Source organism: Nothobranchius furzeri, chromosome 1 (genome assembly GCF_043380555.1).
Source record: "Nothobranchius furzeri strain GRZ-AD chromosome 1, NfurGRZ-RIMD1, whole genome shotgun sequence".
NCBI lineage: Eukaryota > Metazoa > Chordata > Actinopteri > Cyprinodontiformes > Nothobranchiidae > Nothobranchius > Nothobranchius furzeri.
Window position 1 is genome coordinate 46,466,699 of NC_091741.1, and position 24,886 is coordinate 46,491,584.

Below are 24,886 nucleotides of genomic sequence, written 5' to 3' on the forward strand. Positions count from 1 at the left end.
CCCTTGATTAGTTTGGCTGCCGTCACGCTGGTGCTGCTCAGGTGTCACATCTGCTGCAGTCCAAGCTTGTTTGCTGGGAAAGATGCTTTAACTTTTGTAGGAAATTGGGAAAAAACAAAAGTTCAGCTTTCTTAAAGGTTCCATTCACTGATTTCTGCAATAACTTTGTGGTTTCTGGTATGAATAAATGCTTTGAGCTGTTTTTTTTATGGGGGGAGATCAGGTGCTCCTGTTTAAGGGGGTAGAAGTTTATCGGAGGAGTGGGAGGTGGAAAATGGCAGAATTACGAGTTTTGTTTATTAATGTTCATGGCATGCAAACGTTTCTCCTCTGATTGGCTAACAGCAACACTTGTTAGTTTGCTCTTCTTTCTTGGGTAAAAAAAGCAATGTTGATGTTTTATATCCACATAAACGCAAGCCTGAACATATTCAGCCATGTTTTGGAGTCGCTAATGGTTAGCTTCTGTAAGCCGAGACATGCTCTGTTCTCTTCTGGCCGCAAAATCAACGCAACCTCCCTGTTATCACAAGCCGAGGTGTGCAGTGCCATGAGCTTTCATTTCCTCTGTGACATGGAAGAGACTGAAAATTTTTAACCCAATAGTTTTCCTTTCTAATAGGCTAATACAGGCAATGAAGGCTGAAGGCCATTTTCACGTTAATCGTGCATCAGATGCAACTCAGAGTGTCTAGGATCATATTTCAAATGGAACAAATATTACACGTTTCTCAGCGATCAAGACATTTAATTGCCATTTAAACCTGCAAATCATTTTAATTGAATACAAACTGAAGCTTTTACTGGGTTTCTAAATTCTCAAGTAGGTTTAATATATAGCACGTGTTTTCCTCCAGTGATTTATTTTATTTTATTTTATTTTTTCAGGTCCCAGATGCCATCAGCAAATGCCAGCATGCTGGGATCACTGTACGAATGGTGACTGGGGATAACATTAACACAGCTCGCGCCATCGCCACCAAGTGCGGCATCCTACAGCCCGGAGATGACTTCCTCTGCCTGGAGGGGAAAGAGTTCAACCGCAGGATACGCAATGAAAAAGGAGAGGTGGGCAAAAACAAATGCCCTGCTTTAGAGACTGAAGGATTGACTGTTGGGATTCTATTAGGGTTTTGTTTTTGTTTTTTTTTCTTGTCTTTAGATTGAGCAAGAGCGCATCGACAAAATCTGGCCCAAATTACGAGTGCTGGCTCGGTCATCTCCCACTGACAAACACACCTTAGTAAAAGGTAGTTTCAATGATATGAGTAGAAATACAAAAGTCAGCTGTTTGATTACAGTCTTTGATGCTGTAAACTATAAAAATTGAAACTTTTCTTTTGTCTTTAGGCATTATTGACAGCACCGTAGCGGAACAGAGACAAGTAGTCGCAGTAACAGGAGATGGAACAAATGATGGTCCTGCTTTGAAGAAAGCTGATGTCGGCTTTGCCATGGTGAGGTTCTGCTAAAGGTTATATAATAAGACCAATCATGAAGGTAAACAAGCACAGTTTTCACTTTTCTCTCACATCTTTAGGGGATTGCTGGGACGGATGTGGCCAAAGAAGCATCTGACATCATTCTTACTGATGACAACTTTTCCAGCATAGTCAAAGCAGTGATGTGGGGCCGAAACGTTTACGACAGCATCTCAAAGTTCCTTCAGTTCCAGCTGACTGTCAATGTTGTGGCTGTCATTGTAGCTTTTACAGGAGCCTGCATCACACAGGTTAGCATGGCTGAAACTGTGAGAAGTTTGTTCATGAAACCCTGAAATATCCCAAAATATTTCTTGGCTTTTAAACCTTTGGGAGAAACAGGATTTATCTTAATTAAGCTGCTTTGCTTTGAATTCTTGCTGTATTTAGTTGTTGTGGCCATCATAATTTTTCCACGTCTTTCATTTAAGATCATTTTGAATATTTTTCCTAGAAACTTCATTTGCATAAAATTAGAAACATAAAGACAAGCTGTTCTCGGTCTTCCACCAGGACTCTCCGCTGAAAGCGGTTCAGATGTTATGGGTCAACCTTATTATGGACACGTTTGCTTCATTAGCTCTGGCCACAGAACCCCCCACAGAATCTCTGCTGCTGAGGAAGCCATATGGCCGCAACAAGCCTCTTATATCCCGAACCATGATGAAAAATATTCTGGGTCATGGAGTGTACCAGCTAATCATCATCTTCACCCTGCTTTTTGCTGGTAGGAAGCTCTTTTATATCTAAAGATGTGCACACCATTGCTGCTCTGAGACTTGAGTTTTAAAATGGTTTAAACCCTTCCTGATGTTTATGTTCAACGTTTTCCTGCAGGTGAGAGGCTGTTTGATATAGACAACGGCAGGAACGCACCCCTCCACGCCCCGCCTTCTGAGCACTACACAATTGTTTTCAATACATTTGTATTGATGCAGCTTTTCAATGAGATCAATGCCCGCAAGATTCACGGAGAAAGGAATGTCTTTGAGGGCATTTTCAACAACCTTATCTTCTGTAGTATAGTCTTTGGTACATTTGTTATTCAGGTAAATTATACTGAGTATTCTTCTGTTAAACTTGTAGGTTTTTCATTTTTTTAAAGATTATATTAGTATATTAAGAATTTAGGTTGAGAGTAAAATGTTCCCCTGAATAATTCTGGTTCTCCTCTCTCTCCTTTCTCCAGATAGTCATAGTTCAGTTTGGAGGGAATCCTTTCAGCTGTGTGGCTCTGTCCATCGATCAGTGGTTGTGGTGCACTTTTCTAGGCTTTAGCTCCCTTCTATGGGGACAGGTATGGTGAAACAACTACCCTTTGTCTTTTTTGTATTGGCTTCAAATAATGTTGTGGTACAACACTGCCCCCCTGTGTTGAGCTTGACAGGATTTGTGCAGAGTTGATGGCAAATTTGATCAGAACCTAAATTTCTAAGATTATATTTAAGAAAAAATTGAGTATTTGTATGAATCAAATCTTTATATTAGAGAAGTCATCCTTTTAATAAGTGTTGGAGATTTGATCTTTGATGCCCAGCTGGAGCAACTCTCAGTTGGGGCTGGATGATAAAGAAAAAAGCATATCGATAAGAAAAAGAATTCATATAGATCGATATCGATAATCATTGAAAAACATTTAAAAATATATTTAATGTGCAGCCCTGGACATTCTATGCTATTCCTTAATGAATTACTTTCAATAAAGAACTTTGGCTCAATAAAGGGCCGTTTAGTTTGTGACCGATTCGTCGCTAGTGCTGAGCGTTAGCGACGGCCAGTCTTCCACAGTCCTGGAACAGCGCTACAAAAGGAATTAAGAATAAGAAAATGAACAAATGTGCAGCTCTGTCAGCTGAAGAACTGGCCTCAGGTCCTGGAACAAATTTAGCAAAGGACTTGTAAAAAGAAAAATATTCTTTTGGGACAGTTTCCTCTACCTTTCCTTGCTGTGATGTTTAAGTCACATGCTGTCGGTTTAGGTTTGAGACGGAGCGTGCCTGGATCTGTGTTTTTGATTGGTTGGGAGTCTACCTGCTAGGCTATAATGAAAAAAGAAAGGAAAGTTTTTATCGACCCATTTTTTCCTATCGCACCACACGTCTATCAATAGATATATATCATTATTGAATTGTTGTCCAGCCCTATGCTCAATATGTTTTTATCCAGTCTTATCAGTTCAGAAGGACATGGGCACTGTGGTGTGATGGCAGAAACAAATGAGGCAGAACTGAGTTCAAATTCAGAAAGTGGACATTTGTAGCACCTTTCTGGAGGACTAATGTTATTTTCACATCTGGCCTGGTCCAGTCCGTTCTTGGTACTGTTGGCTCTCCCCCACCCATCCAGGTTTTGTTCACACCATGATGTCACAGCCTTCTCAGAAGAAGAAGAAGAAAAGATCTTTTCTATAGCGCCTCTCAAGATAAAAATCATGAGGCGCTTGGAAGTGCAGATGTCTCTGTGATGTCATGTGGACGGGGCAAAAAAGACTCTCTGTAGGTAGACGTGGCCTTCAGCCGACCAATGAGTTGGTAATGGGTGTAATGATGGCAGATCTGAAACATCCTGTCAGCTGAGCACCGAAAACCCACAGATCACCCAGGTGTTAACACGTTTAACCTACCAACGCTGGGCCGGGCTGACCCAGATGTGAAAGCCCTATAAGGCTTGTGGTTCAGAACCAGAGCTCGCCTTGTTATGAACCATACTGTCTTTTATTACCTTTCATATGTGTCACTTCTATAAAATGAGATGAAATTAAAATGAAAGTCTGAGTTGGCTTTGCTCACACATGCCCTGATTTCCCCAGGTTATCTCCTCAATACCCACCAGTCGCTTAAAATTCCTGAAAACAGCAGGCCACGGTACCCAGAAGGAGGAGATCCCAGACGAAGAATTGGAAGAGCTTGAGGATATGGATGAAATTGATCATGCTGAGCGGGAGCTTCGTCGAGGCCAGATCCTCTGGTTCCGAGGACTCAATCGCATCCAAACTCAGGTAACCTGTCGCAGAATTTCCTGTGTACACAAACACCCCCGAACCCGCCACCACCACCAAGGGAATTCAAAGCCATAAACCCTTTAACTCTCTGTTCTTCCAGCTTCAAATCTCTTTTGTTCCTCATTTTGGCATTCTTAAAGAATGGCTTGTTCCCTAAAAATCTATGCTCTCTCTATCTTTTCTGTTCTGCTTCTGAGCGAATGCCAGCTCTCATGCCTTTTCCTGACTTGGTCTGAATCTATTTGCCTTCAAACCAATTAGCTTAAAGGTACGGGTGAGAATCAAGTGAATTAGACTAGATGGGAAGCAGAGTTGTGGTATGGTGAGTTCTGACCTCCCTCCAATCAGTGCCTTTGAAGCCCATCATTTTCCATCTTCTCTTTTGACTTAGTCCAATTTCAAAGTGACATTTTCTCTATGGTTACTGGTGCCTTTTCTATATTTATTTTTTCTCTTTTCTCTCTCCTCTGGCTGTGTTTTATTTCCTCTGGGCTTCTCTCCTGTCATGCTGTCTGATTCTTTGCAGATGGATGTAGTGAGTGCGTTCCAGAGTGGAACTTCCTTTCAGGGGGCCCTAAGGCGGCAGGCCTCCAACTCCAGCCAACAACAGCACGATGTAACCAATGTTTCTAGCCCTACACATGTAGCCTTTACTACTACTACCACTACTGCCACTGCTGCCAACAGCGCTTCTTCCACTGTGGGGTGTGAGTGCGTGTTCTCCTTTAGTGCATGAGACTTTTTTTTTGTTCCTTCCTCTAACATCTTTCTCTTCCACTCTTTTTCTCGCCTAATGTTCAACTTTTGCACTCTCATGCCTCCCCTAATGTCCCTCCCCCTTGTTTTCTTAAAAAAAAAATTAAAAATAAACCACCAAAACCACATCTTCCATACTGCTTTTATAACTGCTGTATTATACATAAATGTCCCCCTGTAACCAGGTTGCTTCAGTTGTCGAGGTGTTTTATTTGTGTCGTCGTGTTTTCTGTTCTGCTTCTGCATCGGTCTAAGTAATGGAAACTTTGTAGGGGTGGGGGGTGATGTGTGTTTTTCTATCTGATAAACATTTTATTCTGTATTGACGTTTACCAGGTTTGTCTGCAGCTGCCTCAGTCTGCTCTGTGCCTTTGTAGCACTCGTGGGTCTTTGTCGCAGCTCTCTAGTCCCTGGTGGGGTAAATGTTTTGAGTATACGCCCATGATCACGGCCTAAACTATGCAGATTACTCGGGACAAGTGTCCATGGTGAGATAAAGACCTCTTTCTTTCCAAATGTGGCAGTTTACTGTCAAACAAAATGTGCGTGTTGTGTCTTTGGATGGACCTCTCTACCAGCGCCCAGTGGCAACAACAAGCTGCTGTTGCCGGGTTACAGTTTGCTGCCATGTTTAGATGCAGGTTTTCATGGACTTTCACAAATTCCTCCAACCTTTTTCAAGCTTCAAGGCCTTCAGTGTGGAAAGTGGATCTGGATCATTTGTGGCATTTCCAAGGGCTGCTGCTGCTACCCCCCCAACACACACACACACCCTTTATGTACCCTCAGAAGAATAAGGAGTCTGTTCTTACTACTTTTTCCTTTTCAGACCCAACCAGAGCGACCGCCTCACCAGCAGTAGATCAGAAATGTCTCAGATGCAATAAAAGCAGCTTTATGGAACCAACGATTCCCCATTTGAATATTTAAACATAACTCATTTCTTTAATAGCTTACAGAAGGTTGTTTTTTTTCTGGCATATTTCAAAGTGTCTTGTCTGAATAATGTTTGAGTTTCTGTTTTAAGGTGGACCCCCTCAGATCAACGGTTACCTCCCTATTGAACCACCAGTTTCCTCTCAGGGGCTCTTTAAACATGTCTTCCTTTATGGGAATACCTGTTTTTTGTTGGCAGTGTGGGTCCATGTTGCATCCTGTTGCTAAATTAACAACCGAAGGGAAACAGAATGATGAAAATGCACACACTCCTGTTCAGGTTGTATGAAATGTGTCATGGGCTATACTCAAAGGTTTACTACTGTTGAACTAAAGGTAGCACCACGCTCTGCATGGGTTCTAAGTCTCTGGTCTTGTTTGTGAGTTCTTCTCTCTGTGCTGTTTTCCACTTGTATACGAGCTTGTAGACATGCTTGGCTGCTGCAGCATCTTTGTTTCTCCTCCACAAACATGAGCTGTAACAGACCCCCACCCCCCTCCTCTCTTTTTCTTTTCTGTCTTTCTCCTGTCTCTTTCTGTCTTCCTGATCTCTGCTGCTGTCTCACTCTTTGCTCTCTACTTAGCATGTCCTACAAAGGTAGACTTTTGTCCAGCTGCTGCCCCCTTTCTACGGCTAGGTTAGAGAACTGCTGTCCTCTTCCATCTTAATCCTATTTTGTAGTTTGATTAGTCCTCTAGCAAGTGTTTAAAACCACAAACGACCACATTTGTCACCGGTTCGTTCTCTGCTGTTAGATTCTAGTTTCTGAGTCGTTACTACTTCTAAATCTCCCAAATCAACTTTTCTGTAGCTCAGAGTTCTTTGTTGAACTATTTTGTGATTTGAACTAGCGGCTTGGTCCTTAGCTTGTTTTTTTGCCTGAGTGATACTGAGTTTCTGGTCTTTAAAGGGGGTAATGTTTGTTATATAAGTAGGTATAGTTTTCATCCGCTCGTTTCGGCTTTGTCCCAGAGACAGAAAATGAAAACAGAAATCAGTTCTGTGCTAATATGTTCGCTAACCGTTCGTATGGGTAGGGACGTCCCAACTCCAGATCACTTGTCTCACGGCTTAAAGATGTTCTAGAATAAACGCTCACTTGCACGTGTTTGAGAATATCCTCCTGGTTGTTGGCTTTGAAGCCCCTAAACCTTACCTGGAATTGAACTAATGAAGCCTCTGCGGCACGACCTGGGTTCTAACTTGGAAGTGTGTGTCATTACCCAATGTGAATAACGGCATCCTGTCTCCCTCCTTCCCTCCAGATCCGGGTGGTGAAAGCATTCCGCAGCTCCATCTCCCTCTATGAGGGGCTGGAGAAACCCGAGTCGAGATCATCAATTCACAACTTCATGACCCACCCCGAGTTCCGGATAGAGGACTCTGAGCCCCAGATTCCCCTCATAGATGACACAGATGCAGAGGACGACGCTCCCACCAAGCGCAATTCTGCCAGCCCTCGTAACGCAACGCCCACTCCCCCTTCACCCACGCCCTCGCCCTCACCGTCGCCCTCACCCATCACCACCGCTGTCCCCAGCACACCGGTCTCTCCCTCCCCAAACCAGAACAATAATGCTGTGGAGAGCAGCAACCACCTCCTTCCAGAGTGCCCCAAATCAGGAACCCCTTCAGCCCCAGGGAGCCCGCTACACAGCCTGGAGACCTCCCTTTGATCCAGCCCTGCTCTCCCTGTCAGCACCTCTTTTCTACCTGCCACCAAGGAGCTCCGCTCGGACTAAACGAACACTTGGAGAGACGAGACGAAGGGCTAGACTGAGAGCAGAGTCCTGTAAGAGCTTAGCATGAGCTGGACTGAAATAACAGCAGACATTCAGAGGAATGTACGGCTTGGTGCGGATGCTTTGGTTTTTGTTTTTCTCATTAATACCCTGCTGCAACACAAAGACTCGGTCTTCACCCCTCCCTCCTTGGTAACATTTGCATTTTCTGTGTTACAAAGGGGAGATTATAAACTCAGATTGAAAGTGACCTGTTTTCAGTACTCTAATATTATTGCTGTTTGAATCGAGATGGAAGTCCTCCGTGCACGAGGGCCGTCTGTAAGAACATGAAAGAACCTTTTAGCTTCTCTTATCTGAATGGTGTTGTATATTTAGCTCTTTGGCCCTTGCTCATTCAAAACTTATTTCTGCTCCATTGGCTGTTAATATTTTGAGTTATTTATGTTTTTTGGAGAAAAAAAAGCAGGTCTGTTTACAAAGTTTGTAGATACTTTTTTTCTGTTGGTAGGCAAAAGAGCTTCCTGATGTATAATGCAGAAACCTGGGACAGAATATAAATGAATGCGTGAGCTATTTCAGATACTGCTGTATTTTCAGGAAAAAAAAGGGTGTTTCTATTGAAACTTAAATATTTTTGCCTGCAAGTTTTATTTGTTATATATATATATATATTTGTAGATAAATATAGAACCGTCTAGCCAAACTGATGAACACAAAGGCTTGTATAGAAAAGAGGTCCAAGGGACGATGAGTTTTCACAGGAGACAGAGCGGGAAAGACATTAATGACCTCTGTCCACTAACATTGCTATAAATAATTACTACTTCCATTTGTTCAATAGTTATGTGCACAAAAAACCTTCTGAACTTCTAGATTCTCTTTTGATTCATTACGATGTGTTCAAGAATTTCCACATGTTGAAAGGTTTATTTTTAAAAGGGACTTTAGAAAATACCTGGGCCTGTACTTAGCAAGCATCTCACTTAGAATCCAGCTGAAAGTTGGGGAGGAAACAAATTTTTACCTCAAGTAGACACGGGGTCCTTTTTATGAAACCTCCCACTGTTGCTTTCATCCAGAAGAGGTTCTCCTTTTAGATTTGTGGAACCTCAAAGTGAAAATGTGTTTTTGTAGTTATCAGTTACACTCAGAAGTGGCCGATTAAAGCAGCAAAACAAACAACTTCTGATTTTAAAGCTAAAGAAAAAGTTTTTATATCACTTGAGTTGGAACTGGTGCTGCTGTGAGCTGCTCAGCCTCTGAATTGGTTTAGTTTTGCAGTCAAATGTTCATCATACACACTAAACATGAATGTGCCTTGGCTACAATAATTGAGACGATACTGGTCCCATCATGAACCACCTTCAGGAAGCTCCTTACAAATGAAGCGCACTTGTTTCTACAGCTAAAAGCAGGACCAAATAAGCTCATCTGGAATGTTTTGGGTGGGGTAGGTAGGACGTATTTCCTTCCCTTTTGGATGCTTGAAAAATATGGATCCTGGTCATTTCAAGTTTTCTTATTTCTCTCACAAACCATCAGACCCCCTGCCAATGTGCAATACTGTCATTTTATTTACTCAGGCACAAAAACAAAAGGAACTCTTAAAAAAAAGAACCTCTTCAATATCTTCTTTGTATGTTTAGGTAGCAAAACATTGTTTTGGGCAAAAGGGGAAGCGAGTTATTTTCATATTACATCTTTAAGCTTTAGGGAAAATGTATCTCCTGAGTTATTTTCCTGGAGACCCAGAGGGGGAAGTAGTGTTTCTTTTTTCTTCTCACAAGCTTGTAATTAAGTCCTCACACTATTGCTAAATGTTTCTGCATTTGGTTTGTTTGTAAAATATTTTTGAAACCTGATGTACTGGAAACGCTAAAGATCGGACGTGCATATTTTGAGATCAGAGACTAGACATACACTGGTATCTATCTGCACAGGGTACTTTACTTCATAGTGTTCCTTGGGAGAAAAAAACATTTTGATACAAATTGAAATAAAAATTCTACCTTTGTATTTTTTATGATGACACAAATGAAAGCTTTCATCACACTAAAGCTGTTGTGGATAATTTGACACCAACATTACACGGGGAGGGTTTTGGCCACTAAAAATGTGTTTTTGTTCTGGAATACTCATCTCAGGGTGTAAATGATGTGAAAGAACAGGCCTCTTGGTTTGTATAGTAACAGCTAAATTTATGGGATGGTGCTTGCCAACCACACAGAGTAACGCTGACGGCATGCTGCAAACTCTTCCTGCAGCTGAATGGCTGGCTTCACCTGAAGGGCCGTGGGAGGACGTGGAACACTTCAGTCACAATTTATTCTGTGTAAATAGTTTGTTTCCCTTGTTTTACAGTTGGCAAAATAGCAGCTAGGATTGCCTGCAAAGTGAGAAAACTGAAGCGATGAAAGGAGTCCATGTGAGGAGTTTGTTCTGTAGCTTCTTCCTGTCATGGGAATGAATGTTTTTCCATCTGTTTTATGGGTTATTTTTTATCTTTTAACATTTGGAAATAAAAGTACACCATCTCTGTTTATCTTGAGCATTTTAATGGTTATTGTGATTGGATTTACATTTGAAACTTGTTGAGTAATGTGTATGGTTTTTAAAAATAAAAAATGTATTTAGCCTAATGGCAGGGCTTTGCTTTTCATTTATTAAAAGCTGTTCTGGTTTATTTATTTTTTATTCTACGTTTTGACGTGAAAATTAAAGTAAATTTTCCTAACTGAAGCAGTATTTAATGTTATAGTTTTTAAACAGATTCTTTGTTTATAATAAAGGCTTGTGATGAAAATATTTTATAGCTGCATCAGGTGATGCTTAAGGTTGTTAGGCACTGCGCTTAGCTGTTTGCTTGGCTTGCCTGAAAATTCTCCCTGATACTTTGAGGTTAATCGTCTGCTGCAGGTAAGATATAAACCCCTCCCATTATTAAAATAGGTCAGAAATAGGAAATAAATAAAAACGTAGTGGATTTGCTGACAACTGTATAAAAGCTAATAGAAAACATGATTTGCAAGGGTTTAGACTTTGAATAAAATTATTTAACAACTTAAAGAAGAATAAATGGGGTTTTAACCATCTGTTCCTGTCTGGCTGTCTCACTCAACCCAGTGGTGTACGGAGCAGAATAGATACTTATCCCACATGGGAAATTCACTTAAGGCCTAATACATTTAGAAAATTGGAAAATAAAACTAATAAATAAAATATATATCTGTTTATATGTATATATATATATATATATATATATATATATAGAGAGAGAGAGAGAGAGAGAGAGAGAGAGAGAGAGATCAGAGAGATCAGAGACTAGACATACACTATATCTGCACATGGTACTTTACTTCATGGTATTATATATATATATATATATATATATATATATATATATATATATATATATATATATATATATAAAGAGAGAGAGAGAGAGAGAGAGAGATCAGAGACTAGACATACACTATATCTGCACATGGTACTTTACTTCATTGTATTATAAATATATATAAATATAAATATATATATATATATATATATATATATATATATATATATATATATATATATATATATATATATATTTATAATACAATGAAGTAAAGTACCATGTGCAGATATAGTGTATGTCTAGTCTCTGATCTCTCTCTCTCTCTTTATATATATAGAGAGAGAGAGAGAGAGAGAGAGAGAGAGAGAGAGAGAGAGAGAGAGAGAGAGAGAGAGAGAGAGAGAGAGAGAGAGAGAGAGAGAGAGAGAATCAGAGACTAGACATACACTGCTATCTATCTGCACACGGTACTTTACTTCATAGTATATATATGCAAATTGAAATATATATATATATTCCTTTTATTTATATAATTCGGGGGGAGAAATCCATTCCACATTTATTCCACAAAACCTTTTCATCTCCTAGCCAGCAGGTGGCAGTAAACGTCTCCTTTACCCTCTGCGCCAATCCTCATAGATCGTGTATTATAAAGATGAGGAACTCGGTAATGATTGACTCGTCTGTAACCTACAGATATCTATGCTGCCATTTCCACGTTAAATCCTAATAGAGTGGGACTTCTCTATTTTTTTCACTCTAAACAGCGGCACCTTTACGTTCCACAGGAATTTCCTCCATTGCTCCCACAACTCAGGGCGAACGTGTTGCTAGGAGGCAGCGGTTCTGTAAGTTTATCGATTCGTCACAGTAGCTTAAGTTTTAGCTAACCTCCCAGCTATCGTTCGGTTGTTTTGACTTATTCAACTCTTCGATCTTTTTCTTTACGTGGCCACAGGTTGTCCAGTAACTGACCGCTAGCTTCTGTCATTTGGTGTGTTTTTGGTGACTTTTCTCTCTCAGAGACAGGAATGAGACTCCCCCACCGATGAGCTCAAGATGAGAGAATGGTGGATCCATGTGAGTTTGATCTGCATCCCACTGGTGGCCGTCTACCTGCACATACCTCCCCCTCAGCTCTCACCTGCCCTGCAGAAATGGCACAGTTCCGGGGAGGTCTTCCTCTTCAGAGGCAGGAAGGTCTTCTACAGAGGTAGATTTATGAAGAGTATCATTTCACTGTTGTGTTGCATCTCAAACATGCATAATGACTTCTTCTAGATTCTTATGGTGCTTTGGGGAGCTCAGATGTTGTCATCCTGCTTCATGGCTTCCCCACCTCCAGCTATGACTGGAACAAGGTACCTGCTGCACACTTTCATTTAAAATAAAATTCTGCACAAACGTTAACTTTTTTTCTCTTCATGCAGATTTGGGATCCGCTCACACAACGCTTCCATCGAGTCATTGCGCTGGACTTCTTGGGTTTTGGCTTCAGTGACAAGCCGGTGAGAGTAAAATGCCTCTGCGTGTTTCCAAATGTTTGTGCACAGATTCTGTAACGAGGACCTTGTAACTTCCCAGGCACCCCACAAGTACTCCATCTTTGAGCAAGCCAGTGTGGTGGAGGCTCTGGTGACCCATCTGGGTCTGAGCAATCAGCGTGTCAACCTGATATCCCACGATTATGGAGACACTGTTGCCCTAGAGCTGCTCTACAGGTAATTATCATTTTCTACACAGAATGTCAAGGCAAGGATTAAACGATTCAATATCCTTATCGCTGCTTGTTTTATATATTTGCATTCTGAACTAGGAGTGACCAGAATCGCACAGGACACCTGATCTTAAACAGCATCTGTCTTTCTAATGGAGGTATGGCCTTTTCATAGGTTTTGTTGTGGGTAGCTGCTGTTTTTAATGAGGAATTCTGTGCAATAAATATTTGTGAATTGATTACAGATCAGCAGGTTTAAAGCTTCGTCCAACCCTGGTTCTCAAGAGCCCCTAGCCGGCATGCTTCGGGGTTTCTTTGCTTCAGCACACCTGATTTCAATCATCAGGTGATCAGTAGGCTTCTGCAGAGTTTGATGACCTGCTGAACAGGTGACTCGGCCACTGATCTGGTTTGTTCGAGCTCAGAAACAACTTAACATGCTGAATAGGGGACCTTGAGGACCAGGATTGTACACCACTGATTTGAAGGATCATTAATTTATTTTACCGTCCAACAGGAATATTCCCAGAAACACACCACCCACGATTGCTGCAGATAGTGAGTCATCCTATTGTTTTCCTTCCTTCCCAGCTTGTATGAAATTATTAGAAGATAACTGAAGTTTTAGCTGTGACACATTTTAATTTGGTCCCCAAAAGCTTGTGAAGGACTCGAGCATTTTGGCACTGGTTCTGACACGCCTCGCCAACTTTTACACCTTCCAAAAGGGGTGAGAAGACCTGATTATTGTTTTAAAAGGTTTTAAAGATATATTTTTTTGATTCGTAGCTTTCTGTTTGGTAGGATAGGAGAATTGTTCGGTCCCTACACACAACCCACGGATGCTGAATTCTGGGACATGTGGACAGGTTTTCGATACAATGATGGAAACTTGGTTGTGGACAGGTGAGTGTGTTGGCGTTCACACTTGGAATTTGTACACGTGTTCCTGTCGGTTTGTTTTATTTGTTTGTCTTCTCAGTATTCTCCAGTACATCAACCAGAGGTTCACTCACAGAGATCGATGGGTGGGAGCACTCACTTCCACGTTCATTCCATGTAAGTTCAACAGGGGCCGTGCGCGCGTGTGTGTGTGTTAATAATTTAAGCAAAGTTCCTGCAGGTGTATTAGGAAAAATGCTAAGCAGCTTAGCCTTTGAGGAGCAGACTTGCAGCCCATCTGTGATCAGCATTCAAGATGAAGCCTCATTCCACCCCCCTCTGTGTTTCAGTGCACGTGATCTACGGACCCCTGGACCCTGTCAACCCCCATCCCCAGTTCATCCGTCTGTACCTGTAAGTTGGCCCTTACTCTAGATCTTAAGCCTCATGCAGGCAGAGCTAAACGTGGATAGTGAAGACCACTAATAAGGAGCCTAAGTGGTCGGCTCATGGGTCCCCGGTTGAACAAAAATCTGAATGCAAGTCAATGGGAGCTATTTTCTAATCTGCTTTGCCGCACGCCCTTAATGACACATGTGTAGCACTTCAGTTTAAATGAAAAGTAACGATCTGTGTTTCGACCACACTTGTCATGTACTTGGATCTATCATCTTGTAAAAAAATTTTAATTCCCATGACTACAAATCAAATGTCAGCATGTCGTAAATATGATGTCACCATAGTATCTCCTCTCCCCCAGCATAGCTGCTACTTACCACATGGTCAGATTTCTGGTGGTTCTTTCCTCCTGGATGAAGGATTCAAAGTTTGTTGAACTTACAGCCGTTTTTCCTCTGCTTCTCTCCGTGTCTGGTTCAATTACCTCAATTTGGAGATGCGCGTTTTTAGTCCTGGACGTATTTTCACACAAAACCTAAAATAACCTTTTCCCCATTTAAAAATAAGCGCGCTGTTGGCATCAGAATGTCTTTAAAATTCACGGACATTGTATGTGAAATCCATGGCACAAAACAAACTGGATTAGAAAATCGTGTTTTTAGCTCCGTTGGCCTGCTTTCATGTTGTGGTTCTTCCGAGGACCCATGGTCCAGAATAGGGCTGGGCAATACATAGAAAATTTATCGTTGTCAATATTTTTTACTCTTATCGTGATAAATGTTCCCGTGTCAATAAATTTGATAATAAAAAATGAAAAGGTGTGTAGGTTGGCTGCGTTCATGTCCCTTTAAGAAGCTGTACCACCTTGAGTCACGTAACAACATAATACACGTGACAGCGCCATCTAGTGGACAACTTTTGTTTCTGCATATACCTGTAGTTATCGTCCATTATTGAGGTGAAATCCTCAATATATCGTGATAATGATTTTAGGCCATATCGCCCAGCCCTAGTCCAGAAGTAGATGAGCGGGACTTAAGTCTACTAAAGAAGCAAGTAGCTATGATGTCATTTGTTTATTGTAGTTTTTCTCAACTGCTAAGACACATTTATTGAAAGGTGCTCTTCTTTTCTCTAAACTGTGAACACAAAACCCAATTTTCAAGCTAAATCCACAAAACCTCAATCTTCTTGCAAAACCACACTTTCACCTCAAAACAGTTCAATCTGTGCTCAAAACTCAATCAAGTCAATCAAAATTAGAACACGACTGAACAGTCACTAAACAATATGTAGAAAAATGCAATGCTCGGGACATGAAGCTGGAGAAATAATTGTTTATTGTTCGCTTTAAAGCAAAATGAATGTTACATAACAAAAATAAAACATTCAGCACTTGTACGAAAAGACAAAACAGAAATCTTGAGCATTTACGTATCACACTTGTAAAAACAAACAGAAATCTTATGCGTTTGCCGCTTGTGTACAGTAAGCCCATGTACAAATGAATAACAAAAATATACAAATACTACATAAGTGTATTACTCAGCCACAGCTTCATGTCGCCGTACTGGGTCAGGCCACAGAACTTCATCCACATCACAGGCCACATTTTCTCTGGCCAGGTAACGGGGGACAAAAACCCTGGCATGCCTCCACACCTATGTCACCACAGGCAAGTTCCATCGCTTGCAGATTTGCCCTGGTGTAAGGCTGGCGTTCATAAACCTTCCACCACCACGAGGAGAGGAATTCCTCAATGGGGTTTAGGAAAGGGGAGTATGGTGGGAGGCAAATATTGATATAGATGACATAATGATATAGTTGCCAACGCCGGGTCGGGAGAGAGGTCTTACCTCAAGTGGAGGAGTTTAAGTTTCTCGGGGTCTTGTTCACGAGTGAGGGTAGGAGGGATCAGGAGATCGACAGGCGGATTGGTTCGGCGTCTGCAGTGATGCGGACGCTGAGCCGATCTGTCGTGGTGAAGAGGGAGCTGAGCCAGAAAGCCAGGCTCTCGATTTACCGGTCGATCTACGTCCCAATCCTCACCTATGGTCATGAGCTTTGGGTGATGACCGAAAGAACGAGATCGCGGATACAAGCGGCCGAAATGAGTTTCCTCCGTAGGGTGGCCGGGCTCAGCCTTAGAGATAGGGTGAGGAGCTCGGACATTCGGGAGGGACTCCGAGTAGAACCGCTGCTCCCCCGGATTGAAAGGAGTCAGTTGAGGTGGCTTGGGCATCTGGTCAGGATGCCTCCAGGACGCCTCTCTGGGGGAGGTGTTTCGGGCATGCCCTGCCGGCAGGAGGCCCCCAGGTCGACCCAGGACACGTTGGAGAGGTTACATCTCCAATCTGGTCCGGGAACGCCTTGGGGTCCTGCAGGAGGAGCTGGTGGAGGTGGCCGGGGAGAGGACGGTCTGGAGCTCCCTAGTTGGGATGCTGCCCCCACGACCCGGATAAGCGGAGGAAGACGACGGCAAATATTAACATCTTGGTTCATATTGAACCATTCTATCCTGGAGAGCTCTGTGAAAACTCACATGTCCCAAACAACAACATAGATAAGATGCTCCTCCTGCTGCCCCAACCCGAGCATCTTGCATGTGATTGAAGAAGAGGAGGAGCTGCTGAGTTTTGTAGGCCCCAGGTTGGCATGATGACGGACAACCCCATGATTGCTGATGGCAGCACATAATTGAAGGGGAATAGCTATTCTGCATTAAGAACCAAAAATATTATGTTCTGGTATTATGTAAATAAACACCAAACTCCACGTTAATAGAGCCTTAACAACAATCAATTAACCACCTGCAAGCAAGAATGTTCCCCATCCTAGTCAGATTTTGTTCATACCTAATTACAAGTAGTTTAGTATTAATTAACCACTTAAAAGCAAAAATGTTCCCCTTGACTTTGTTAAAAGCCACATTGATTTGAGCTAATTAGTATGTGCGTTAATCAGCAACAAACCATTTACTTTCAGTTGAACCATTATGAATGGCTTATTTTGATAAAGCTCTTCATTTCTGGCCTGTTAATGTTAGAATTACAGCATTAGTAATACGCTGTTAATAAGTGCTTAATGACTAATTCAGACTTAGTAGTCCACTAAAATGCATATTAATTGGCAGCTAATTAATGGTTAATGTGTTCCCTAAAGTGGTACCAAAAAAAAAAACATTTGCTTTTCTATCTTAATTCAGTCTTATCGTTTTAGACGAGTCTCCTTGTTATATTTCCTGGTGACCTGAAGTATTCACGCATTCCCTAATTGTTTGTTCTTGCAGGCATCTGGTGAAGAGGTCCACCGTCACGGTTCTGGACGACCACATCAGTCACTACCCTCAGCTGGAGGATCCCACCAGTTTCCTAAAGGCGTATTTTAATTTCATCCACTCTTTCTGACAGAATACCATGCTGGACAGATTTAGGGCCTGCAGTGGAAAAAATACTTTGACTCCTGTGAATCTCAGTTGCTTTAATGTTTTAAGTTTTGCAACAAATGAATGTATCTGTTAAGGACTTTGATATGTATTTTTTTTAACTTTCAGTTCAGTAACTAATGTCTACTCTGTAAATAAAAATTAGTTTTGTTAAAAAAAAATCAACCTGAAGCAAAAATGTACTTTTACAGTTTAATGCAGAATTCTTCATATATTGCAGGTGAAATAACAGCAAGGTCACATGTTTTAGATTAAACTTAAGCATTTAGAGTTGGTCAGCACAACGTTTAGATCTGTGGGGAAGTTAAGATTGCAGTGGCGCCGAGCTCTTTTTAGCCCACAGAAGCCAGGATCACATCCACAACGTTCTCCTCGCTGCTGCGAACCGTCACCTGCATGGTGACGCCGTCAGCCAGCGCCAGGCGAGCACGAACCAGCACGTCATGGCCGCCTCGGAACACACCTGAACAGAGGTGGTGGCAGGTCAGTTTAGGTAACCAGATTTATACAATCTAACTGTAGCAATTTGAAAAAATACAACACAGCTGAAAAAGATTTTACAGAAAAAATGGTCTCATCTTTCAAGGGGGCAAAAACTGTTTTGTGACACCCACAGCTGAACTTTCTTCATCCCTTCACAATAAAAGTCCCAAACATAGAAGTTCTCAAAACCTCTCAAGCGTATAAAAGCTTGGTGAAACACACTTTTACAAGAACTGGGGGGTTGAGGGTAAAAGTCTACGTTTGAGGCTCTTGTTGTGAAGGAAGTTCTGTGAAACAAGTCAGTTACATAACTAATCAAAAAAATACTTTAGAGGTCAGGAGCTCAACAGCCTGCTTTATAATAATCCTAACTTCATTCTGCTGTCACTTTAGATAAAAGTTCTCACCAGCAAGAAACAGGACGTGAGAGTTCTTGTTTTCAGGAACTTTGTCAGAGCGTTCACACGGCTGCATCCCCAGGAAGCTGATGATGTTACCCACCGCCTCTGCAACAGAAAAGCATCCAAAGTTTAAAACAAAACACGCCGTTCACCTTTGGGTTTCCAGTATAACCCTCAGTGATTACCATCTAGTGTTCGCACAGACGCCAGGGCAAAAGTCTCTTCTTTTTCAAACTCATCTCCCACTTCTTCCCACGCTGCTCCAAAGTTTGGTTTTAAAACTTTCTGGATGTGGTCTGCAACGGTCACCTCCAGGTCCTCCAGCTGGAGCAGGACAGAGAGGGAGAGGAGCGTGAATGTACAGGTTAACATTCATGTGGAACTCTGGATGCGTCGTTACTACGTACCACATATTCATCATCGTAACCGTCATCATCCGGTTCTCCTGTGTTGGGGTCACAGTCTCTCACAAGGTACTTCATAGTGCAGCTAAATGTACACGACACTGCAAACAGAAAAAATACTTTTGAACCTGTAAAACAAGCAGCTTTTTTAAATTACTGTCCCAATTTTATTACCAGCAGTGGGGTCATCATCAGGCAGTCGGACTAAAGTGTAGCAAGAACCGGGCTGACTGTAGGGAAGGGTGGCAGCAGGAATGTAGTGTATCACCTCATACGCTTCTGAAGGCTCCATCTGTACTATTACCTACAGCACATCAGCCCAGAATGTTAGAAAAGACCCCCCAAGTCCAGAGAACTAAAATCCAAGCTGCATTAAACCTTTTGTAGCAGCTGGTCGTTCAGCGTGTTCGTGCAGTCGAACTGGAACACCATGTGTCTGGAGAAGGTGTGTTTGACACAGCGCACCACGTATTCCGTCTCAGCCTCCGTCAGCTGCACCGGCTCGGATGACTTGAACAACGGGCCGAGACCCTGGAACTCTGGGATGGACGCGAGTTGTTCTACGAGATATGAAGCAAAGGCAGGTTTTAATAAACACAGTCACTCTAGACCAGTCGTGTTCAATTTTGATATCCAGCACATTTTAGTGGTTCCTCTGCTCCAACACACTTGATGCTGTTGTTGAATCGCCTGTGCGGCAGCTCATCAGGCTCTGCAGGAGCCTGTTAACCACCTGCTGATTCAAATCAGGTGTGTTGAGACAGTGAAAACTCAAACGTGGTGTGTATCGGCCCTCCAGGCCAGGAATACCCCTGATCTAGACCGACTGTTCACCCTTACCCTGATAAATGTCCTGGCGTGATGGGGCCAACTTCTCTGGCAGTTTGCTGGTAGCGACTGGAGCAATTTCTGAAGAGATTAAAAAATGTTCCTGATCCAGTCCCTTTAAAATAATCGCTGACAATTAATTCATGTAAGAAATTAAATATTAGTACCTGTTTTCTGCTCGGTGATTGGAGTGGTGGCCAGAGGTACAGACTTCATGTCAAAAGGTTTCTCTGAGGGCTCCAGGGTGTACTGGTGGAGGGACTTCTCCAACCCGGGGATGGACACAGACAGTCCTGACGTCCACAGAAACAAACGGCTGACTCGAATCGTCCGTCCGACTAACAACAAATAAAGCTGGTGTGTGTTTACCGTTGAAGATGTAAGCAGCGTTCAGAGCTTTCTGCTTCTGCTGGAGCACGTTCATGTAGAAAGTAGCTCTATCTCGCACCTCGTCATCACTGTCCATCATACACCTGCGAGGACAGATACAGGTGTTCAAAGCAAAAAAAGGGAGCATTAGGTCCAACATTTACATCTTCCCTAGGAGACATGCATGAGACTTCACCACGGAGCACAACAAAATAAACACCTCTGCATGAGAACCAGGACACTTGGCAAAAGGTCGCCATTCTGAGCTCCAAATTTAGCCAAAGCGCTGACAGCAGCTGAAAGCGGAAGACAAAAAATTTAGCTGTTGAAGAAAAAAAAAAGTAAGTCACTCAGGTAAAACAGATATTTTTTCCTCACCTGCACGAACCGCCTCGCTCTCCAGCACCACTCGGTTGAATATAAAGCGGATGTATTTAGAAGGTTGTGGGGTGCGAGGACCCTCTTTTCCCAGCAGGTGCAAGATCTTCGTAGCCAAAACGGTGTGCTCACAGTCCTCTATAAACTCACACAGGTGGGCCAGGCCGGTCTCCTTGCTCTCGGGGTTCTCCTCAATGATGCTGATGATGCAGTCCACGATGGCTCGTTTGTACTCAAACCCGCCCTGCAACAGAAACAGACCTGCACTGGTGTGTTTGCTTCCCCTCAGAGTAAAAAATCCAGTAATAACAAACTCACGTCATCTCTGAGCATGTTGGATAAGAAGTTCATCATGACGCTGTGCTTCCTGGGATACTTCTGACACAGAGCGCTGATGGCCTGGACCACCACCACCTGGAAGAAACGCCCAACAGATTTCAGAACACAAAACAAGCAGCAGAATTAGAAGAGAACCGCATTAATCGTCTGACCTATTCTCACACGCTAGTTTGTAAACTCAACATTAACACAGTCTCACCTTGAACTCATCAGAAATCTCAGACACAAAGGAGGAGATTTGTTTCATCAGGCGGTCCACGCTGCTCTCGCTGCCGGTCTTGAGCAGAGTGGTGATGGCCAGAGTTGCGATGCTGCGATTGGAATCAGTGATCAAGTTCTCCAGGTCCAGGTTACATGCTGTCACAGCTGATGGATGTTTCATAGCCACCTGATGAACACAATAAATATGTATTTGAACAACAGTACAGCATCTGCAGCTGAGTACAGATAGAGAGGGAAGCTGTACCTTGTTGAGGGTCCTGACAGCGGCGTACCTCAGCGCTGCTTTAGGGGAACTGCAGAAGAGCTGCAGGACTGCAAGAGAAACATTCACAGTAATGGTAAGCACTAAAGCATCAGGAAATGTGATGCAAGTTACCAATGTGGAGCAAGTTCTACCTGACACAGCTGGAGCCAGCTCCCTGGCAGTACAGTTGGGCATGTGGACAATGGCAGAAGCTGCTTCATAAACCACCATCTCATTCTTGTTCCTCAAGCAGCTTTCGATGAAGTCGAACAAGGGACTGTCATGACTGTGGGCAAAAATAACAGACAGACTTGTTTATTTATTAGGAGGAGGGAATCCTCAGATTTGTCCTAGAGGGAACGGGTTTACTCACCCCCCTTCTGTCTCATCCAACAGTTTGCTGGCGATACGGATCAGCATGCAGTAGGCAAAGGGAGACTTGAGACCAGATTTGGTGAACTTGTTGAGCATCTTAGTCACAGCTAGACGATCATTCTTTCTGAGATGATACAGCAGGCCGAGGGCGTGGTACTAGAGCACAAAACCAGCACAACTATGATGCTAAATGAAAAAAGAAAAAATAACAACAAAATCCCCTCAAGCCTCATGTTTTCCCACCTGGACCATGATGTTGTCACTAGAGGCAGCTTCTTGGGCCTCGTTCACCCAGCGCTTCACCACGTCATAGCTCATCTTCACCATGTGCTGATGGCAGAGACGTACGTTAATAACTGACCAGTTACAACAACAAAATCTAATATTTAAGAGTTTGAATGCACTTTTGACTGGAATAGAAAACAGTTGCCATTTCATACCAGTGAGGAGACCAGAGCTGAACTCGACACACTGGGCACCTTGTCAACTATAGCCTGCTTCATGTACCTCTCAATGGCCTGCAGCATGGTGGTCTGGGGGAAATCCATAAAGATGGTTTAGTTTATTAAAAGAGACCTCTTGTAAGGGATCAGAAGATAAGAAGAGGGGTGTGTGTGTGTGTGTGTGTAAACTAAGCTTTCCATACATCTGTAATCCTGCAAAGGGCTCTGATGGCAGGTCCTCTGTATACATCTTCCTTCCCAGTCATGTCTTTGGTCAAGCTTAAAAAAAATAATAATAATAAGGTCCAACTTTAAATTTGACATTTAAACAAAAATAAATCAGTTAGTCAGATCTAATGCTGGTTAAACTTGATCCTTGCTAATAAAACACAAATTAGATAACTTTATGACTACTTTTAATCTTGTAATAATTAAGGTTAAATATTCCAAGGATAATCATTTTAAGGTTACTTTAATCTCTGCAGAGCTCCAATGTAGTATTTCATCAACTATAATAAGGTCTTGACCTCATTTGTGGGAACCAGTGTACTGAGTAAATTGGGGTAGAGGAAAATAAAAAGGTCACAAACCTGCTAGTGACAATGATGACATCCTCAGAGATGTTTGCCATTTCTTTAATGGTTAAGTAGCACATCCTCCTCAGGGTTTGCTAATATAGAAAATAACAGTTTAAATCATAAACCTAAGATGCTACACCAAGGGAGTTCAACCCTTCATGTTTTGGTTGCATCCTTGCTCCAGCACACGTGATCCAACGGCTGAATCACCTGTTCATCAGAGTCTTAGTTCTGAGAAGCAGACTAATCACACACTGACTCATATCAGGACTTGAAGCTGAAAAATAACTACAACAAGCATCTGCCAACTCTAGACTGGTACTACAATATATAATTAAGATTACAATTAAAATAAGTTTCTATTAATAAAATAGAATTAATTGATGATCTTACGTCATTGGACTGAAAGAGTCTCGTCATTGCAAAGAAAGCCTCTGTGGCCTCCGTGGTCCCAAAATGCTCTCCCTACAAGAATGCACGCAAGAAAAAGCCACAGTAAAATAAATAACATAGAAACAAAATTTAAAAAACAAACAAAAAAAAAAAACTCCCAGAATTTAACAGATTTAACCTGGTTGAGGAGGTAGATAATCTTGGTGAGGATGTGGAGGCATCTTCTCGGATTGATGGGAGTTTCGTTAAAAATGCGTGCCTTCAGAAAGAAGAAAAACATTGTTTTACTCATTTAAACATTAAAACTAATTTCAATTTGCTCCATGTTGAAGTTTTAAGAAGTTTGCATTACCTCTTGCAATACAGCACTCTTCTCCAGGTGCTGGAAAGGGTTTGAGCCACTTCCTGTGGATGAAAACAAACAAATGAGCTGTTCGTTGTTTTCCTATTAGACCTGTAAATCCAACCGTCGTTGCAATGAGACATGACAAGTTAAATTTATTGAGCATTGGTTTAGATTAAACACGTTTCAAACCATACCAATACAAAACTATTACCAAACCCCGCTAGCATGGCTAGCTCTAGCCAGCGCAATAGCTAACATTAAAGGAGACATTGTATTAGCATTTTTGTGTCAAACACAAACAAATCGATCACCTCTAACTCTCTGGGTTTGTGTACAAACTACAAACAGGCTTAAATCGCCTGTGAGAAAGCTGCTTCAACTTAAGCTAACAGGCTAGCAAACCGTTCGCCTGTATTGCAGCTTTTCATGGTCTCAGGTCAGTTAATAGTTTAGTTACTAACCCGCTGCCTGATTTTAAACGGTTAATATTGTCTCTTACCAGACTCCTCGTCCTTCTTATCAAATTTTTTAATCATCCTTGATGAACGTAGAAGCTGCTTTCTGCCTCGTACCTATGCTTAACTGCTTCCACGTAGCCAAAATGACAACCGTCTTCCGGTCGGAGGGTCCACGTCGACGGAAACAGATTAGTGTTTTTCCGTTTAACGACCGGTGTCGGTAAACCAGCAAGTGCCTCTTCCTTCATCCCTTTAATATTTGAATTAATAAGAAACAACGAAAATGACTTTTACAGCTCCGATTAGATAAATGTTCTTCTCTCAATGGTTTAATACAACCAGAATGTAGTTCCTCTTTGTCACCACCAGTGGGCGACAATATGAAACAAGTCTATCGCGGATTTTGTTTCGCCTTTTTGCCACTAGAGGGCGTATGATCAGATATGTTTGTGATGCTGTGTAAATCTGATCTCATGCTGCAGTTGTCAGCTAGAGTCTGTTGTTTCTCTGCCATGTCTTGTTCAAAATTTTCTTTAGAGTTTAAAAACTTCTATCTTATCTTATCTTATCTCATCTTATCTTATCTTATCTTATCTTATCTTCTCTCTTATCTTAACTCTAATTTCTGGGTCTCCAGAGACTTCGTTTCAGCTTTTAAACACATCATTATCAAAAGTGCACCCCCTTCCCCCCGGGTTTAGATGCGGTGCTCATGCAGGTGCCTCTTTTTGTTCCGATGCTGCTACATGTAATATTTTAAATTTATTAAGCCTACACTTTATTTTTACTCAGTGACGGATATGATTTAAAATGTAGCGAATTACAATTCTTTTTTAGAAACGTACTCAAGTAAAAGCACAGATTTTAAAAACGACTTGAAAAGTATAAATAAACAAAAAAAGCTACTCAATTACAGTAACGT

The 24,886-nt window shown here is 42.0% G+C and overlaps 3 protein-coding genes across 7 annotated transcripts in view; 2 read left to right on the top strand and 1 right to left on the bottom strand.

Moving 5' to 3' along the window:
• Positions 1–8,555, top strand: part of atp2b1a (ATPase plasma membrane Ca2+ transporting 1a) — a 69,515-nt gene extending 60,960 nt beyond the window's left edge. Inside the window, exons 13-22 of one of the 4 annotated variants that reach the window (XM_054740067.2) lie at positions 889–1,068; positions 1,163–1,250; positions 1,351–1,457; positions 1,541–1,732; positions 1,995–2,208; positions 2,319–2,530; positions 2,671–2,778; positions 4,291–4,479; positions 5,009–5,125; positions 7,441–8,555. In XM_054740067.2, the coding sequence (XP_054596042.1) occupies positions 889–1,068; positions 1,163–1,250; positions 1,351–1,457; positions 1,541–1,732; positions 1,995–2,208; positions 2,319–2,530; positions 2,671–2,778; positions 4,291–4,479; positions 5,009–5,125; positions 7,441–7,851 (1,818 nt within the window). In that variant the 3' untranslated portion in view covers positions 7,852–8,555. Of the gene's footprint in view, positions 1–888; positions 1,069–1,162; positions 1,251–1,350; positions 1,458–1,540; positions 1,733–1,994; positions 2,209–2,318; positions 2,531–2,670; positions 2,779–4,290; positions 4,480–5,008; positions 5,190–7,440 lie in introns of all 4 variants that reach the window. The other 3 variants (XM_015959367.3, XM_054740066.2, XM_015959375.3) reach the window with 3 other exon arrangements.
• Positions 8,556–12,008: 3,453 nt separating this feature from the next.
• mest (mesoderm specific transcript) lies at positions 12,009–17,864 on the top strand. Of its 2 annotated transcripts, XM_015959356.3 has the most exons (12): positions 12,009–12,108; positions 12,284–12,473; positions 12,542–12,621; positions 12,691–12,768; positions 12,845–12,981; positions 13,077–13,135; positions 13,495–13,535; positions 13,637–13,707; positions 13,782–13,883; positions 13,960–14,036; positions 14,210–14,273; positions 17,548–17,864. In XM_015959356.3, exons 2-12 carry the CDS (start codon positions 12,320–12,322, stop codon positions 17,663–17,665), a joined length of 981 nt encoding a protein of 326 aa, XP_015814842.1. In that variant the 5' UTR covers positions 12,009–12,108; positions 12,284–12,319; the 3' UTR covers positions 17,666–17,864. The 2 variants fall into 2 exon arrangements, with proteins under 2 accessions (XP_015814842.1, XP_070410250.1); XM_070554149.1 differs by lacking the exon at positions 12,009–12,108 and having other exon boundaries at positions 12,180–12,473.
• Positions 17,865–17,881: 17 nt separating this feature from the next.
• On the bottom strand, positions 17,882–24,155 carry copg2 (COPI coat complex subunit gamma 2). The gene is made up of 24 exons (XM_015959341.3): positions 24,006–24,155; positions 23,513–23,565; positions 23,339–23,419; positions 23,161–23,232; positions 22,780–22,859; positions 22,393–22,468; positions 22,187–22,279; positions 21,990–22,076; positions 21,745–21,902; positions 21,524–21,657; positions 21,372–21,439; positions 21,105–21,293; positions 20,885–20,980; positions 20,567–20,810; positions 20,409–20,484; positions 20,189–20,292; positions 19,987–20,112; positions 19,832–19,900; positions 19,370–19,551; positions 19,166–19,295; positions 18,995–19,092; positions 18,773–18,911; positions 18,594–18,692; positions 17,882–18,166 (listed from the first exon to the last, which is right to left on the bottom strand). The coding sequence occupies exons 1-24, from the start codon at positions 24,040–24,042 to the stop codon at positions 18,036–18,038; spliced, it is 2,622 nt and encodes an 873-aa protein (XP_015814827.3). The 5' UTR covers positions 24,043–24,155; the 3' UTR covers positions 17,882–18,035.
• Between the last annotated feature and the right edge of the window lie 731 nt (positions 24,156–24,886).